The following is an 18,591-nucleotide window of genomic DNA, read 5'->3' as shown; positions in this document are numbered from 1 at the left end:
ATCCTAGATGTCTAGTTTCCATTCCATTCTGACGGCTTGGAATTTTCCTGTCCAAATACCATACAGCCCACTCCAAAGTTACTGACATGGTGTCCTGACATTAGAACGAAGTACTTCTAGCCCTAGCCTCTGTCCTTCCCAGGAGTCCTCTGTTCCCCGTTGTCAGGGTAACCGCCTGGGCCTTCCCCTGGTGGAAACTTGGACTGAGGACAGCAACTACGCCACTATCATGCGTCCTTTTTGCCAGGTTAAAACATGGCCACCGCTGCAACACCCTACCCAAGTTTCTCTCTCGAGACCTACTCTAGAGCAAGAAAGGGAGGAACAGCTGCGCCAGCACAGCAAACAAGTTTTCCGGAATCCGCCTCCGGACCCTTAGCTTCTCCGGCCTCTCTCTGTGAGGCACCAAACCTCCGCCCTAGAGCGTCAGTTCCGTCGACCCCTGAGTCCAGGATGGACAGTCTCATACCTATCCAATCAGAACAGGGCCCGCCCCCAGGCTCCAGAGGAGGCAGGTTTGACGCCTGGAAGCTCCGCCCTCGCGGACGTGTGACGTCAGAGTCGCCATGGCCAGCTACCCTTACGGGCAGGTGAGTGTGAGGGGCGGGCGAATTCAAGTAGGGACCTCGCTAAGTTCTGCCCGGAACCCCCTGCTTCGCTTTCTCCCCGCCTCCTCCGCCCCTTTCCCACGCTGAGGTTGTCTTCCGCGAGGTTGCGCAGGAGAGAAGGGAAAAGGGATGGTCGGTCGCGCCTGGCTCACGTCACGTAGGCTTGCACGTCTGGGAGGTCGTGTCGCGCCCCCTTTGACGTTGCGCACGGGAAGATTTGGGGCTCTTGGACCCCAGAGTCAGACTGCGCTTGGCCTGGGCCCCACAGCTCTCCCAGGACTCCACCGGGGCCCGCAAGCGGGGTCATCAACGCCAGCAGAACGTTTAGAGCACTGATTCTGTCGGTATCTTTTGGGGAGTCGATAAAAATACACCTCTGACGTACTGCATCTGAATAATCAGGAGAATCTGTGGTTTTAGCAGACTGCACAAGTGAGCTTGTCTGGCCACTGATTTAGTCCTGTACCTCCATTTCACACATAGAAAAAGTAAGACCCAAGAAGACATGGAATTTATCCGAAGTCATTAGGCCCCAGAACCCGGAGCTGCCAGCAGATGCCTCTTCCCCACTTGCTAGCGCATCTTGATCCAGCCAAGAACGCCACAGCAAGGTGATTCTGTGGCCAGAACCCGTTGTTGGATGACAGAATGGTTGAGTGATCAAGTGCAGTTTGGAGTCAGAAGAAGGTTCACATCTTGGCTCCATCACTTAGTTTAGAGCCCTTAAGCAGGGTACTTTTGCCTTTCTGAGTTGAAGTTTCCTCCTCGGTAAAAAAGGGCCACATAATAGGATCTATTTCATAGAGCTATTATGAAGAATAATGAAGTGATGCTCGTAAAACCTTTGGTACAACTGAGAGTATAACGGGTGTTACCTTTTAGTATTTTTATTTTTCCTAGATTCCTAGAAGGTCAGTGCTGGAAGAGCCCTGAAAAGAGTTCCTTCATTTTATTAATTTACTTTTAAATGTCATTTATTTGGCTGCCTCAGGTCTTAGTTCCAGCATGTAGGATCAAGTTCCCCAACCAAGGATGGAACCTGGGTCCCCTGTGTTGGGAGTGCAGAGTCCTAACTGGTGGACCACCTGAGAAGTCCCAAGTTCCTTCATTTTAAAAGGAGGAAACTGAAGCTCAGAGAGGGCTCCTGAGTTGCCCAAGATCACACTAATTTAGGAGATCAAATCCATGCAGGAAAAATTGGCAAACAGGGTCACATGGTCTATTACTAAGCGCTGTATGTAATCACATACTGAAAAATGTGGCAAGAGCCCTCTTAGGCAGTGCAGCCCTGTTCACAGTATTTGGACATCCATATTCTCAATTGTGAAGGCTCTATAAGCAGGCTCACAGGAATAATTGATTCAACTTATAACTACGGAAAGAGCCTGAAGAGGTTAAGTGACTTCCCCACGGTTGCACATAGCAAGTGAGGGAGCATCTATGCTAGAACTTAGAACTCTTGTTGCATACTTAGCAGAGGTAGGAAAGAGAGGCCCGCCGGGGCTGAGGTTAGGAGGAAGTATAACCAAACTCTGTTCCATTTGCTGAGGCTTGTGAGATGTTAATAAGTATTGCTAATGTGGGAGTATAGATAAATAAGTTTGGGAAATACTCTGTTAAATATAGCATAGTAAGTTTTTCATCACAAAGCATCTCAGAATTCTTAATTTGTTAATAAACATTGTATGTTTGCAGAGAGGGACAGAATATGCAGTGTTTCTTAAACTTACTTAACCATTGAAAGTTCCCCCTCCCTCTGTTTTGAATCTGGTCACTTTTTTGGTGACACTGGTATTCTTGAGGAATACAGTTTGGGAAAACATTGCCGCGGTGCATTGTTTCTTGGTGGGTGATCTGCATCAGAATTTTTAGGAGCTTGTTAAAAAAGCACAGCTTAGATTTCCACCTCAGACTTGTTCTGTACCCAGAAAAGGCCCAAGCATCTGCATTTTAATAAACTTTTGGAGATCATTGGTATCCATCCTACGAGCAGTGACATAGAAATTAGGAACCTGAACTTCCAGGTTAGACCGAATTGGACTAGACTCCTGATTCTACTATTTAATATTTATACCCCTTTGGACAAATCATCTAAGGGCTCTGAGTCTCAGTTTCCTTACTTGTAAAGAAGGAGGAATAATACTTCATAGGGCTGGAAGGAGGATGAAATATGGTAAAGCCTGTAGGCAGGTTGGTGCATTGCTAATGTGTAGTGTGTGCTAGCGTGTGGTGGCATTGCTCTTGCTGCTGTGATCACTGTTATGCCGTGCTGCCTGGCCTTATGCTCAGTGAGATAGAAGAAGCACAGAGAGAAATGTGCCTCAAGTAGAAGAAGAAATGCTTTTCCATCACCATACCTTTGTTCCTCCTATCCAGCTCCTGGTCCACAGTGTTGCAAGAAAGGAAGTGTGTTGTTTGAAAGCATCCAAAGAATTAGTACTGCCTCTCCTCCACCCAGTATGTAGCCCTGGAGGATTCTAGCCTCCTGTTAGGAATCAAAATTCCTGTAACTTTCCACTGCCTCCTGCCTGGGGCGTCCTCAAGCATGGACTGGGTGTTGGAGAAGTAAAACTCCAGTACCCTTTGGTCCCATCGGGGAGCCAGCCTAATGGATTTCAGTGCATAAGAGCTTGGTCTCTGAGACCAGAGAGATTTGGCTTCAAACCCCTCCACTCCCATTTCCTTGCAGAAATTTCCCACCAAAGTCTGAGGCTTGGTATCCCCCTTTTTAAAAATGGGATCATGGGTGTACCTACCTCAAGAGTTTCTGTAAAAATTAAATGAGATAATCCGTGTTAAGTGAGTGATACAGTGTTTTGACATGTAGTAAATACTCCAGGTGGAAGAGTGATACAGACACGTAAATTATAGGATCAGCGTGATAAGTATTAAATGGGAGTAAGAATCAGGCCTGCACAGGAGAGCTCCCTAACTCAGTCTTGAGGGAAGGAAGGCTTCTTAAAGGAGATGACATTTAAGCCAAAAACCGAATATCCAGTAGGAGTTGGCTGCATGAAGAAAGTATTCCTGTGGAGGGAGTAGTGTTCACAAAGGCCAGGAAGCAAGAGCCCAGGATTGTGGAAGAATTTAAGGAGATCAGTCTAGTTGTGAAGAGGAGGGGGAGATGGTAAGAAATGAGACCAGAAAGGTAAGCAAGGACTAGATCTTAAAGGGCCTTATGTGCCTTTTTGAGGAGGGTGGACTTGTGAGGGATCTCCTAAAGAGTTTTATCCCTTTTGTGTTTTGAAGCTGTTACCAGGGGGCACTATCAGGATGGGCTGAAGCAGGGAGACCAGTTTCAAAGCTGTTGAAGTAAACTAGAAGACTTGCAGCCAATTAAGCCGACTGGGCTCTTTCCACTGTGGGAGCCCAGTGTGCCATGGCCGAAAACAGCAACCTCTGTAGCATATACAGCCTGTTGCCCTAAGGGACCTTGGCGACAGCCTTTTCCAGTGGACGTTCATAACTGGCCTGCTGTCCCTAATCTAGCCTCCAAGCAGGTTATGTGCAGTGCCTGTAGAAAACGTCAGGGGAGAGTGGCCAGGTACATTGGCCAAGTCATACTGTCCATCCGCACCAAGCCGTAGAACAAGGAGCATGTGATTGAAGCCCTCCGCAGGGCCAAGTTCAAGTTCTCTGGCCACCAGAAGGTCCCCATCTCTAAGAAGTGGGCATTTACTTAAGTTTAATGAGGATGAATTTGAAAACATAGTGGCAGAAAAATGGCTCATCCAGATAGCCGTGGTGTCAAATACATCCCTAATTGTGGTCCTCTGGACAAATGATGTGCCCTGCATTCATGAGAGGCTTGGCGCTGACCCCTCCTTATTCATGCCCACCAATAAATCCTACTTTCCTGTCCAAAAGGAAAGTTATCCAGGTGAGAGAACAGTGACCTGGGGAACATGGAGCTGGGAGGTAGAAGTGCGAACATTTGGTGCCTAATTGAGGTGACAGAGAGGAAAGGACAGAAGAGGGGCCGGGGAGTGCTCCAGGGTGTCCCTTCATGCGGTGGCACACAGAGGGAGGAGCGGATTTGGATGGAACATCAGGAGGCTGTTGGATATGAAGGTCTGCAGCTCACAAGAGATGAAGCTGGAGAGAAGGATTTTAGAGTGTCAGCACAGAGGTGGTAACTGAAGTCTTGGGACAATTCTTGGCTTGCTGTTAATTGGCTGCAGGCTTCTAGCCTTTAAATATTTTAGGATGTTCTGCTGGTGAACGCCCAAACCACTCCTGTAATCTTGTGACTGTTTAACCCCTTAGAATGGGCTCTAGCCTCCTGCAGCAGGCTGGGGGTGGCTCCAGAGCACAGGCTTGTCTTTGCAACCCAGCCGACTCTTCCCCATCAGCCTCAGCATGGACCAACCTTTGACACCTCTGAGCTTTACTAGCATCTTCAGGGTAGAAGAATGAGCTCTCAGAGCCAAAGCAAAGTGTAGGACTTTCTGATTGGGTTAAGAGGGGGTGAACTCCCTTCTGGGGCTTCCTCGGTGGCTCAGTGGTAAAGAATCTGCCTGTGATGCAGGAGATGCAGATTTGATCCCTGGATGGAGAAGATCCCTGGAGGAGGGCATGGCAACCCACTCCAGTATCCTTGCCAGGAGAGTCCCATGGACAGAGGAGCCTGGCAGGCTACAGTCCTTAGGGTTGCAAAGAGTCAGACACGATTGAAATGACTTCACATGCACGAGCTCCCCACCACTTATGGGAATGTAAGCAGAGATTCCAGATGGTGCTACAGAGATTCCATCATTGATTGAAAGGTTGGACCGGGAGGGCTCTGGGATCTCTTACAATACTGTGGCTCTTGAATTGAGTCTAAGTGCTGGAGTGAAAACAAGATAAAATTCTTCTGAGTCTCCCTGATTTCTGGGCTTGAAGCCTCTGAAAGATCACCTAATCCAGCCTTTCCCCCTTCAACACTGCCTACTGTAGAGACCCATTATATTTGACACATATATTTTGGACAATCCCTGCCACTGGCGTGTGGTAGACTCTCACTCATTTATCGTGAACACTTACTTAGAAGAGGGTAGAGTGGGTGGAGTCATGCAGACCCTGTTTTAAATCTCACTATTTCTAGCTGTGTTCTTCCAAGCACATGATGAAACTTTCTGGTCCTTAATTTTCTCATCTGTAAAATAGGAATCATAGCCCTTACCTCATAGGACAGAGGATCAGTGAGAGCCTTAATAAAATGTTAATTGCTCCCTGCCCCCACCCAAACTTATCAAATGTATTTTACTTGCAATCAGTAAAGACATAGGATTAGTTTGGAAAAGACCCTGATGCTGGGAAAGATTGAGGGCGGGAGGAAAAGGGGGCAACAAAGGATGAGGTGGTTGGATGGCGTCACTGACTCAATGGACATGAGTTTGAGCAAGCTCCAGGAGATAGTGAAGGACAGGGAGGCCTGGTGCACTGCAGTCCATGGGGTCACAAAGAGTTGGACATGACTTAGCAACTGAAAAATAATAACGACAACAAAGGGTTAGTTTTCTATATTGTTTTGGAAACCATGGTTACTGAACTTTTCCTGTCTTTTTTTCCTCCTTTTTTTTTTTTTTGGATAATCTCATGTTTATCAGCATGTAATGCTCTTGGAAAAACCTCTTAAAGGGGTTGGCAAGTGACATGGAGTAATATAAAAGGACATGGAGTCAGGAACTCTCACTCCTGTTTCATTTCTGGTTCTGACCTTTACTAATAACTCAGTGGCCCTGGGAATCGTCTTCCCCAGCCTGGATCCTGGTGGTTTTACTTTCTTCATCTTATGATGCAAACTAGAAACCTGAGTCATCCTAAACACTTCCCCTTCTTCACTCCTCCTTCCATCGCTCCCCTAATCTAATTAGTTGCCAAGTCATGTCTAGTCTATCTTTGAAATAGCTCCAGAATCCATCCTGTTCTGAGTCTGCTGTCTGGTTCAGACTCTGCTTGTCCAGCACTTTGGCCGCTTCCTCCCCCGCAAGCTCATCCTCCACACCCTCTGCTGCTTAGTTCTCTAAACAAGGCTGTGATCACGTTTCTTCCCTGTTGGAAACCCTCCTGTGGCACTCTGTTTCCCCTGGCATAAAGCTCCACATCTTCTGAGTGATATTCATTTGTTCACAGTTTTACGGAGGCTTGCCAGTGTCAGGCACTGTGCTGGACACTGGGGTGCTGTGAGCAATGAAGCCCGGTGTCTGCCCCGAGGGAGCTCACTGTTTTGTGACAGAGAGAAATTCTTCTAAGATGCAGGTCCCCACCAGCTAACCGAAATGCAGCAGGAGAGGTGATGGGACAAGGAGCACGTAAAAAGCTTGCCTTTCTGAGTTCACACTGCGTTCTTGCCCCTGCCCCCTGGTTTTTAGCCCACTCCCTACCACTCCATGCTCGCCCTTAGGTCTGTGCCTTTGTCTTTCTTCTCCCTTCTGTCTGGGATGCCCAGTTTTCTTTTGGAGAATTCCTGTGCGCCAGACTCTGCCTCCTCCAGGAAGCCTTCCTTGAGGCCCTGCCTGCATGTGTTCCTTTGATTGCTTATTTATCATTTGACAAATGGAACCAATTCCTCTACCCATGCCTCTGAATAGCATTTAAGTCGATTTTTCTGATGACATTGATCGGATTGTATCACAGTTACCCCAGGCTCCTCAAGGCCAGGCCCTGTTCTGTCTAGCACAACTTAACACAACATTATTGCTCTGTAAAGTCTTAGTGAATGAATGAAGTCTTTTAACAGTTGTCCACCTCAGTTTCTGAAAATAGGCCTTCTAACACCTTCCTTTTTTTTCTGTTAAAGGATTGTTGGTGGGATTTTGCCAGTAGCGTTTATGTTTGTATGTGAAAGTGCTTTGTAAACTGTACACCTGAGGGTTTTAATGCAGGGCAGAAAGGGAAGGGTTTAGTTGCCATCCGCCCCCAGGACTGTGACAGCAAGGTCAGAAGCCCTGCTTGGACAGCCCTCGCTTGATTGTCGTGGGGGCATTTCCCGAGGTAAGGACTACGCCTCAGGTGTCCTCAGCCAGGAACAGTTTACGGCTCTGCTCACAGGAGTTCTTGGGAGCAGCGGCTCCCTGGCTTCTTGTCCAGCCTGTTCTTTGGTTTGCCCAGCCCCTGCGGAGTCCTGTCCCCTTTTCTAGCCTACCCTGGAATCCTGTGCCCTGATGCTTAAGGCAAGAGCAGTGTCGCAGAGGCAGTGGGAGACACTGGGCTAGGCTGTGAACAGGGAGTGGTCTGCCAGTCCCTTCCCCGCACCTGGCCTTAGTTTCTTGTCTGTGAACTGCAGGGGATCGATTGAAGAGGTTCCCTGCGCATGTCTCCAACTCCATTGGGAATCTTTTAAAAATTTTATCGCCTGGTGCACTGGGAAGACCCAGAGGAATCTGGTGGAGAGGGAGGTGGGAGGGGGGATCGGGATGGGGAATATATGTGGATCCATGGCTGATTCATGTCGGTGTGTGACAAAAACCACTACAACATTGTAAAGTAATTAGCCTCCAACTAATAAAAATAAATGGAAAAAATAAAATACAAAAAATTAAAATTATAAAAAAAGAAAAAAAAATGTTATCTGTTTGTTTTTGGTCGTGCTGGGTGTTTGTTGCTGCACGTGGGCTTTCTCTAGTTGTGAAGAACGGGAGCTGCTCTTCCTTGCGGTGCGCAGGCTTCCCGCCGAGGTGGCTTCTTTTGCAGAGCACGAGCTGTAGGACGCATGGGTTTCAGTAGTTGTGGCCGCACAAGCTTAGTTGCCCTGAGGCACGGGGAATCATCCAGGACCAGGGATCGAACCTGGGTCCCTTGTATTGGCAGGTGGATTCTAAACCACTGGACCACCAGGGAAGTCCCCCTTTTTATTCTTTGTTGGTCCCATGGCACCTGGCTTATGTGTCCATTTTAAACAGCTCTTTCTTCATGCTGCGTTGTTAAATGTTACAGAGAGTGTGTCTGTGCTCCTTTGAACATTTCCCTCTCCTTTATACACTGCACCGCGCCTCCTGCACCCCCCCGCCCCGCGCCAGAGTTTACCTGGCTCAGGGCTTTGCTGATAGTAATAATAATAATTAATATAACAACAGCAGATATGATTTATGCCAGACACTGTTGTTAGAACTGTTCGTCTTGTCTTAGTGCTTTTCAAAATGCCTTTTGAATCACAGGGAAGGTTTTGCCGGGCTCACTCACAAGCTCAGAAGGGAGGGCTTGCGTGCCCGCCTGACTGGGGCTCCGGAATCCCCACCTCCAACCACAGCAGCTTTCTCTTGTGAGTTTTTAGATTTGTATTTATCAAAAGGTTCTTTAGCTAAAATTTAACAAAAGCTGTATACATTTCTTGTAATCTGCGGAACAATTCAGTGAGGAAGGGATTATTACGTATTTTGCTTGTGAGAGAACAGGCTTAGAGAGATTAAGCCACTGGCACATGGTCATGAAGTCAGCTGATGAGAGCAGAGTATGGAACTGAGATTTGCATGTGACTTCATTATCTGTGGAGGAGTCTTGCCATGAGCTCTGGCAGCTTCCAGGGCAGAACAGCGCCCATGATGCTGAGTGGGGAAGGGCCTGCCACCCACCCTCCCTCCCTCAAGAAGCTTCTCTTCCTTGAGTAGGCAGTCCCTCTTTAGATCAAGTGTGAATTTGGCCTCAGCCTTGAGGGTAACTGTCCAGGAAGCCATGAAACACAATTAAAAGAGACAGTCCGGATTCACACTGGCTAGGCCACTGGTGGTTGGTCTACGGCTTGTCTGGATGGTGCATCCTCACAGTTTTTGGAGCTGGGCCCAGCTACCGTTTGTGCCCTTGAACTCAGCCCGTGTGCAGAGGCCTCGAGGCTGTCCTCCGCTAGGCCTTTTGCCGGCCTGTTAGGGAGATGGAGCCGAACACTGTGAGTCTCAGGGGTCCCTGACTAGTGGCGTGGGGACATGATCAAGAGAGGGAGTGCTCCCATGTAGGCTCTACTGTACCCATGGCCCGGGCTGAGCAGCCAGGAGACCTGCATTCCGGCCCCAGCCTTTCCACACAGTTTTGTGTGATTTTTCTGGACTGGAGTTTCCTTCTCCATAGGGGAGTGCTACTACTAGTAGCTAACGTGTATTGAGTGTTTTGTGCTAGGGTCTCTGTCAGAACTCCTTACGTGATAGGCCTCATTTCATTCTCATACTAATTGGTAGGCAGGCACTTTTAAAGCAAAGAATATTGAGGTTTAGAGAGGCTAGTCATTGGGCCAATTAGTAAATGGCAGAACCCCAACTTGAACTGGTCTTTTTCACTCCTAACCGTTGTCCTGTATTGCTTTAGGAGTAGGGTCTTGCCTGCCTGTCTCACAGAGCCGTGGGTGAGTCCGAGGAAATGTTTTTGCATCGTGAGCTAGAGTACAGTAAGGAAGACATGCTCTGGGTGCATCCATGCTGTGGATGCACCATTGGTGACTGGGAGGGTCAGGGGCATTGCTGGAGATCACATTTGTGCTGTGAATTCTGCAAGTAGAGGTGGGGGTACCGTAGAGTGTGGATTTTGAATTCAGTTTGATTCATTTGCCTCCTCACTGATACAATCAGTACTCACTGAGCATCCAGTCCGCCCTGGGGGCTGGGGATAAAGTGGCAAACCCGTCAGGATGCCAGCCCTTGTGGAGCCTCTTGGTGTGCGGGGAGGGCAGGCTTCCAGCCCTGCCTCTCAGGTCACGGGCAGTGTGACTGGGTAAACTGTATGTCCTCTAGAAGCCTCAGGTTCCCCATCTGAACTGTGGGATCATGAGTCCAGCCCAGCCTGTAGGATCAGTTGAAAGAAAGGCCGTGGCAGGGCTTTATAACTGTAAAGTGCCATGCCGTGGCTAGTTTCTGGCCCTGTCCTTCTGACCGATGTCTTGCTCTTCTTGCAGGGCTGCCCAGGAGCTGGAGGACAAGCACCCGGAGCCCCTCCGGGTAGCTACTACCCCGGACCCCCCCACGGTGGAGGGCAGTATGGGAGTGGGGTACCCCCTGGTGGTGGATATGGAGGAGGTCCTGCCCCTGGAGGGCCTTATGGACCACCAGCTGGTGGAGGACCCTATGGACACCCACACCCCGGGGGGCTCCCTTCTGGAACCCCAGGAGGACCCTATGGTGGCGCAGCCCCAGGGGGCCCCTATGGGCCACCGCCTCCAAGTTCCTACGGTGCCGGACCTTACGGCCAGGGACCACCTCCTCCAGGTGAGTAGGGCTCTTGGACTCCAGGTGCCTTGAGCCTTGTTCCGAGTTATCCAGGGCCCTGTGTGCCCTTCTGTGGATGCACAGGCAGCCTGCGCTCTGGCTTCTAAGCATCTTGTCTCTAGCTTCGCTTGCATTAGCAGAATGAGAAGTCTGTTAATTAGCTTTGCTGTGGTGACAACAATTCTGGAATCTCTGGCTTACAGCAACAAACATTTATTTCTGTTCCTCGCTCACACTTATTTACTCTTGCTTACACGTCGGCAGCTGCAGGCTTGGCTGCTGAGGTTCTGCTCCACGTGCCTTTTCTTTCCAGGATCTCGGCTAGAGGCACAGCCCCCGTTTGGGGTATGCTGTTTCTGTGGCAGGCAAAAAAAACAGGAGAGCTAGGAGGAATGCACAATGACTCCTAAAGCTTCTGCTCTGAAGGACTTTATATCTCTTCTACTCACGTTTATTGGCCAGACCACATCCCCTGGTCAAGCCTGGCATCAGTAGGATGGGAGTGGATACTCCTCTCCTTAGAGGGGCTCTGCAGCCCCCTGAGCAGTGGAGAGGACATACCATGCTCTTGCCGGGAAGTGGGGGAAGGGGTGGATTAGCCAGTCATTGGAGACAGTACTACCATCTGCTGTGGGAAGGAACCCCATTTCTGTGTAAGGGAGACTGACTGCTATACGCAGAAAGGCATGGTAGCCTAATTGCTGAAAGCTTGGACTTTTGAGATAAGATCATCTACTGATCTGACCATATTACATCATCTCTGTAAGCCTCCATATCCACATGTGTAAAATGGGTAAATGTCAGTACCTCACAAGATTGTTAATAAAGATTAGGTGAGAGATTGCAGTAGACACTGGGCACGGTGTCTGGCACATGGGAGGTGCTTACTAAACAGTGTTCTGTCAGAGGGCTCGTTCTGGAACATTCTCAGCAAAGAGGTATTTAATGTGACAGCAGATGCGGCAAGGGCTGTACCACTGCAGGATGCCGAGGCAGGCAGGGGGATGGTGAGATGAGATGGGGAAGGATAAAGCGCAGAGGCGGTGAAGGTGAGCTACTGGACACATGGGGCCTGGGGAGGGGGCTTGGCCACTCAGTGGATGTGGAGACGCTTGGAGCGGGGCTTCAGGCTCGCTGAAGACTTCTGAGTGGTCTCAGACCAGGTGTCAGGAAAGGTGAGTGCCCAGACCCCTGTGTCCTCCCAAACTCATTCAGTGAGCCTGTTCACAGAATACTTGTTCTGAGGAGTCCGCCCTGGCAGTGAGGCAGCCAGGCCCCACTCTGGTGCACCTGAAGGGCCTCCAGGGGGTGGTACTGCAGGGAAACTGCAGCATCTTAGTATACAGACCGGCAGGTGGCCGAGGGGGAGGCTCAGACCTTGGGGGTTCTAAACTCTGAGAGCCAGTGGCATTTATCTTGTCAGAGCCGGAGCTGCTGGCTATTTGCTTTCAGCTCAGCAGCTTCCTGGTGGATTTCCTCCTCCTCCTCCAATTTTGTTTCTGAGCCTGCATGAGGTCCCAGCAGGGGAATGGAACCCCTGTGGCTGTGAGGCTCACTCCTCCAGGGCCTAAGGCCAGAGATACTCTCTGGGGCTGTGAGGAGAGGAGAAATGCGCTTCAGACTATTAACTGCTCACCCTCTGCAGCTGCCTCTCTCCCAGCCACTGTCACCTCCCCCCGGGGCCACCCATGAACCCCTGGAGCAGTGCTTCTTGAAGCATGATCCTTACCTCACATGCACTGGAGTCACCTGAGGGCCCATCTTAGCCCTGCTGAATCCAGGGTCTAACAGTTGAGCTCCATGCTCTGCCAGAGAGGTTTGGCCCTTAAAGTTGCCCCCACTGCCCACAGGGAGATCCGGGGCATTCGACTCCCAAGGACCTCTCCAGCCTCTCACCTGCAGTTGCCCCTCTCCCATCACCCAGGACCCCGTGGAGTGCTCTCTGAACACACCATGTGCCTTTGCAGGTGGCTTTTCTTTTCCCCCTTGTAACTCTTTTGTCGTCCTTTCAGACCCAGTTTTAAAAGCCCTTCCTCTGTGAAACTGTGACTGCACATATTCCAGGCCCTTTGTGAAGAGTTTATTTTGCTATTATGTCACTTAGTCATCACAGAAACCCTGGGAAGTAGGTCCAATTTAGAAATGGAGGAATCAGTACTGAGAGAATGGAACGGTTTCTCTAAAGTCACGCAAGCTAGTAAGGATCAGAGCTCTTTGCTTCCAAAGGCTGAGCTCTTCTCTGCTGATTGCAGAGACCACGTGTTCCAGAGACTCTTCGCCCCTGCCTATGGCCTCTTCTCCACGTCTGGCACAGCAGCTGTTTTTTTAGGAAAGCAGGTGGGGCCTGTCGGGATTTCCCATCCGAGGAGGTCAGCCTAGTCCCTCAGTCAGGTAAATCTTTTTCCTTCCAGCCTCACTTTGGGGACTGGGCGGTGGTTTGTGTGCAGTCTCTGATGCTGCCTTGTGCCACTGAGCCCTTTTTGTGGCCAGTGAACTCAGCAGGTTTACCAATACTCTGGCTTTTTCTCAAGACGGTCTTCTGTGCTTCTCCGCTTTCATCTGCCACCCTCTCCCCTCACCCCCAGCGCACCCTGCAGTCAGCTTTCCAAATGCATGATCCTTTCTTGCATCTTCTGACACACACACAAAGCTGTTTGAACCACGACAGCGACACTAATAATCAGCAGTTACACAGAGCTTAGGTGGTGCCGGGTGCTGATCCGAGGGTTTCCATGTATTTGTTATATCTTCGTGGTAACCTTATGAAGTAGATGCTATTGTGTCCTCACTTCACAGATAAGAAAACTGAAACACGGAGAACTTTATAGAACTTAGCCAAGGCCGCACACGGGAGCGCTGAGGCTTGAACAGGAGGCCACCTCTAGCGGGAGCTGAGCGCCTCCCTTTTCTGTGTCCTGCTGTGCCCCTGGGGATTCAGAGATGAGTTAGGCTTGGATCTTGCCCACAAGTTGCTCCAAGTATAACCTGGAAGAAGTAGGGAAAAACATGTACACAGAAGAGTGATCAAGGGCTCTAGAGTGAAGGGGTACGAAGGAGAGAGGAAGGAGGTCTGTCCAGGAATGGAAGAAGAAAGGCTTTAAGGAAGGAGCAGCATTTCCTTTGAGTTTTGAAGTGTGGATGGGAAATGGATGCAAAGAGGTGCGGGGGAAGGGGATGCGAAGCAGAGAGAACCCAATGTGTCAGGGCTGTGTGGAGGGGCTGGGCAGCTCTGGGGAGGAGCAAGTGCCTTACTGCAGCTAGGCTGGCACAGAGGGTGGGGAGACAGACTGACAGGTGAACAGGGGTGGACCACGTGGTGGGGAAGCCAATGCTGTTTTAGGGACACTGGACTTTTATGTTGTAGGCCGTGAGGCACCTTTGAAGAGTTTTGAGTTGAGGGAGGGGGAAACTGATGAGAACAGAGTGGAATTTTGCAAAGATTACTCAGCTACAAGTGCTGGGTGGTGGAGGGTTGCTGTGTGGGGAATTCGATTAGGATTTGGGGTTTGTTCCACAGTCAGGTGAGAGGGGTCTGAATCATGGCAGGTGCAGTAGGAACAGGGAGGAGTTGATAGCTGTGTGTGAAACTGTCAGCTTTGGGCAGCTCTTTGGACGTGTGGGGTGAGGAGGTGTCAGAGATGTCCGTGGGGAGGTTCGGAGATGAGGACCATTGGAGGTCACGGGGAGGGGAGAACGATGGAGCTCCATGGCCACCCACACTCTGGTAGGTCCGGATAGGATATGCCTGCTCTTGTGGTGCCAGGGCAGTCAGAGATGGACCAGACCTGGTTCCCACCGCAGAGTGCTCCCTGCTGCCTGATGCTCAGGGTGCTTGTCTCTGGGCCATGCGTGTTAGGTGCTCAGCCAACAGTTCTGGGTCCCTAGTCTGGGAGGGAAGAGATGATCCCCCTTCTCAGAGGATTCTTAATCTGACAGGCAAGTCCCTGTTTCTTAGAAACTTAAAATCAAATAGGGGAGTGGCTGGAGCACTATAGGAAAAGCCTGAAGGATTTGTGGAGTAGGATTTAACGAGTTTACACAGAAGATCCTCTTCCACTAGAGGAAGGGTGTTGTCTTGATGGAAGACAGGGAGGGGGCAGACAAACCTGTGAGGCTTTCGGAGTAGGGAAAACCTGTAGCCAGGGAGGTGCTGAGGCTGGCGCTTCCCAGCATTTCTGCAGATTGGTCTTGAGACCTGCATCTGACTGTCCTGGTTGGCACCCCTTCCTGCAGGTGGCGTCCCTCCCAATGTGGATCCCGAGGCTTACTCCTGGTTCCAGTCAGTGGACTCTGATCACAGCGGCTACATCTCCATCAAGGAGCTGAAGCAAGCCCTGGTCAACTCCAACTGGTCCTCGTTCAATGACGAGACGTGCCTTATGATGATAAGTGAGTCCTAGCCCTTCCCCATGGGCTCGAGCGGGGGTCGAGCCCCCTCCTGTCTGACAGGAGGCAAATGGAAGGCCGTTCTGAGGAGAATTCTTTCGGCCAGGGAGGATTTCAGGCAGGAAACTGGGTTCACGATGAGATAGCCTTTAAACTGAGAGCTCTTTTCCTTAGGTCTTTTCTCAAGTTCTGGACCTGGCTGAGTCACAGGCCAGATCGGTTTCTCGATCTGCAGGATGGGACTGCTTGTCCTGGTGGGTGATGGCAGGGAGGGGGTCAGCCGCCAAGCCTGTGGAGACAATGCAGTTCTGGCAGGGGTGGGGCTGGTACAGCGCTTGATGAGGGTGCATCTTGGGTGCCGGCATCTGGGCCTCGGGCGTGTGATTCTGTAGGGTCTCCTACTCCAGCCTGGGGGGATGGGCTACCTGAGTGGTACCTGAGAAGCCTGGGCCCTTAATCTTGATGCCTTCCTTCCCTTCCCTTGCAAGACATGTTTGACAAGACCAAGTCAGGCCGCATCGATGTCTACGGTTTCTCCGCCCTGTGGAAGTTCATCCAGCAGTGGAAGAACCTCTTCCAGCAGTATGACCGGGACTGCTCGGGCTCCATTAGCTACACAGAGCTGCAGCAAGGTAGGGCCTGGCAGGGACTTGGTGCACAGGCACAGTGGACCTTGCTCGTTACTCCCTAGGACAGAGCAGGGGGTGCTCTCTGCCTTCTGGCCACCTCGTGTCCCACTGCACTACAAAACGCTGCCCTCAGCACAGGCCCCCTCCCCAGCCCGTCTGTGACCTGGCTGGACAGTGAGCCAAATCCCGGGCAAGGACATGAGCAGGGCTGGACTCTGACAATGAAATTCCTGGCAGCACTGTGTCAGACAGACCCAGCCGGCAGGGAGCCTTGGGGATGGAAACTCAGCAGCCCAGGGCACCTTAAGGCTGGTACGTGTGGCCTGTGTGGCTCTTGCCTCTTGAGTTTCTAGCGTGCAGAATGGAAAGAGCCCTGTAGAGGGGCGCAAAAAGATGGCTTCTGTTGCTGGCTCTGGTGGAAGGCAGTTTCCTTCCCAGAGTACTCTAAACGTTGTAGTTGGGTAAGGTGACGTGAGGTCACAGCTCCAGGTCTGGTTCCACGTCTGACTCTAGAGGACAGTTGGTTAGTGTGGTTGATGAGAACTGGACAGGGAGCTTTCCCAGCTAAGAGGGAAAAAGCATTCCCTAGAGCATCCAGCCCATTGCCCTGGCCATGGATTTCGGTCAGACCGAGGAGTTTGGAGGCAGGGGGAGAAGGGAGCTCCCTGGTAGAAGAGAAAGGAGATTTGTCCTGAGCACCTAACCTGTTGAGTGATGATCCAGTGGTGGATGTTTGTAAGGGTGATATCATCACAGGAAAGCTAGTACTTATTGAATCTTTGCTATGGGCCAGGCACTGGAATAAGTTTTTCTCCTATGTTACATCATTCTGTCTCCACATGTGATAGGTACTGTTTCTTATTCCCCACCCTTAGATGAAGGATCTCTTATTATTACCCTTTTACAGATGAGCAAACTGAGGCCTAATCTAGAAAACTTGCCCAAGGGCCACATGGCAAAAGGGGAGCTGAGATAGTAGCCTGAGGGGGTAGATTATACCGAGAGGGAGAAGGGAGTATCTCAGCTGGGTTGGGGGGACGTGGGGAGCAGTGTGGAGGCTGCAACCTTGGAACTCTCCTGCAGCCTCACCTGGGGGAGATGGGATGATTTTATTACTTTTAACAAATAACACTTACTATGAGTGTTTATTATATGCCAGGCACTATGCCAAGCCCTTTGCATGATCACCTCCTTTAATCCTTACTAGAACCCACAAGGTAAGTATTACCCCATTTTAGAGATGGTAAAACAGAGGATTAGCAAGGTTAATAAACTGCTTGCAGAGGGGCTGTCTCAACTCCAGAGCAGGCCCTCATAGCCTCAGCTGAGCTGCCTCTGATGTCTGTCAGCTTGGGGCAGGATGGCCCAAGGGGGCTCAGGCTTCCATCTGTAATACAGACAAATCAGAGATGAGCATGTACAGACTGGTGTCATTCTGGGACCCTTTAGGCCCCTAACTAAACAGACAGTAGAGACCTTGAGAGCAGGCGATGGGGGCCTTCCAGCTCCGGGGAGCACCCAGAGCTCCTGCTGTGCTCCTGGCATCTCGGACGTCTGTCTCGTTTCTGCTTTGGTGCCAGTCCCCTCGAAGTTCCTGAACTGCGGTGCTCCGTGGAGCTGGTCGATGGCAGTGCTCATGGCAGGTTTTTGTCTGATCTGTGTGCCCCTCCTCTCCAGCTCTGTCCCAGATGGGCTACAACCTGAGCCCCCAGTTCACCCAGCTCCTGGTGTCCCGCTACTGCCCGCGCTCCGCCAGTCCCGCCATGCAGCTGGATCGCTTCATCCAGGTGTGCACCCAGCTGCAGGTGCTGACCGAGGCCTTCCGGGAGAAGGACACAGCTGTGCAGGGCAGCATCCGGCTCAGCTTCGAGGACTTCGTCACCATGACAGCCTCTCGGATGCTATGACCAGCCCACCCGCAGAGTGGGGAGTGCGCCAGGCGACGACATTTCCTGGCTCCTAGGGTGGGAGAAGCATGTGGGCCTCTCTTCTTTTCCTGCCCCTTCTAGAAAAAGTATTCTCCCTTGCATGATGCAGCAGTGTTCCCAAAGAGTGCTGGGAGTCTGTGTCATGGCCACCAAATAGCAGGGGCCTCAGCTGAGGCCACACAGGTAGGGGCCTGACCGAGGACTGGAAGTTGAATGTCCTTACATCCCTGAGCATTTAAATGGCACATCCTTGCGCCAGTTGTGAGAGATGCGAGTCACAGCCGTTAGCGTCCAGTTGGCTGGCTCCAGCCTCTAGCTTTTCCTTCTGTGCCCTGACGCCAGTGGTAAGTATTTGTCAGCCTTTTAGCATTAGCACCTGCATTCCCTCACCCGTGCTGTCTTGTCAAACGAACCCCATTTCTCCAAAGCAGAATCTGACCAGGGTAGGGGTGAGAGATCTGCCCATGGGACCAGTGGCTTGGATTCCACCCCCACAAGGCCGTGTGTGGTTGACTCCTAGCTGCCCAGGGGTTGTCCCTGCTCAGGGAGCTTGGGCCGCCTGCTCTCTGGGCATCTTTGGCCAGGCAACCCCTCTGCAGCTCAGACCCCTCACTTGCCTGCATCTTCTGCTTGGCTTCAGTCTCCAGGGAACAAGTTGCCACCTCCCACTGCCAATGCTTTTTTTAATTTGTGGGTTTTTTTTTTCATTTGGGGCCAAAAAGTTCAGTGACACCAGAAGCTTCAATATAAGAATAAAATTCTGGAGTTCCATGTTTTTCACCACAATTTCCCAGTTAAAGGTCCACGTGTGTATCCAATTTAGTCACTCATTTACTTCATTCAATGAATATTTAAGTACATATTATAT

The 18,591-nt window shown here is 50.7% G+C and overlaps 1 protein-coding gene and 1 pseudogene across 1 annotated transcript; both read left to right on the top strand.

Moving 5' to 3' along the window:
• Positions 1-506: 506 nt before the first annotated feature.
• PEF1 (penta-EF-hand domain containing 1) lies at positions 507-18,541 on the top strand. Its single transcript, XM_061148433.1, has 5 exons — positions 507-590; positions 10,471-10,780; positions 15,014-15,169; positions 15,655-15,798; positions 17,473-18,541. Exons 1-5 carry the CDS (start codon positions 567-569, stop codon positions 17,700-17,702), a joined length of 864 nt encoding a protein of 287 aa, XP_061004416.1. The 5' UTR covers positions 507-566; the 3' UTR covers positions 17,703-18,541.
• On the top strand, positions 3,935-4,053 carry LOC133061060 (small nucleolar RNA SNORA70; annotated as a pseudogene).
• Positions 18,542-18,591: the final 50 nt, after the last annotated feature.

Source organism: Dama dama, chromosome 8 (assembly GCF_033118175.1).
Source record: "Dama dama isolate Ldn47 chromosome 8, ASM3311817v1, whole genome shotgun sequence".
In the NCBI taxonomy this organism is placed as follows: Eukaryota; Metazoa; Chordata; class Mammalia; order Artiodactyla; family Cervidae; genus Dama; species Dama dama.
The sequence above is the reverse complement of the archived record's forward strand: the minus strand, read 5'-3'. Positions and strand labels throughout refer to the sequence as shown.

What these genes read in the sequence shown, in the direction of transcription:
- PEF1 (XM_061148433.1), top strand. Translation starts at nt 567, where the DNA reads ATGGCCAGCTACCCTTACGGGCAG. An exon ending in CCAGCTACCCTTACGGGCAG is followed by an intron (nt 591 to 10,470) that starts GTGAGTGTGAGG and finishes CTCTTCTTGCAG; the next exon opens with GGCTGCCCAGGAGCTGGAGG. An exon ending in GACGTGCCTTATGATGATAA is followed by an intron (nt 15,170 to 15,654) that starts GTGAGTCCTAGC and finishes TTCCCTTGCAAG; the next exon opens with ACATGTTTGACAAGACCAAG.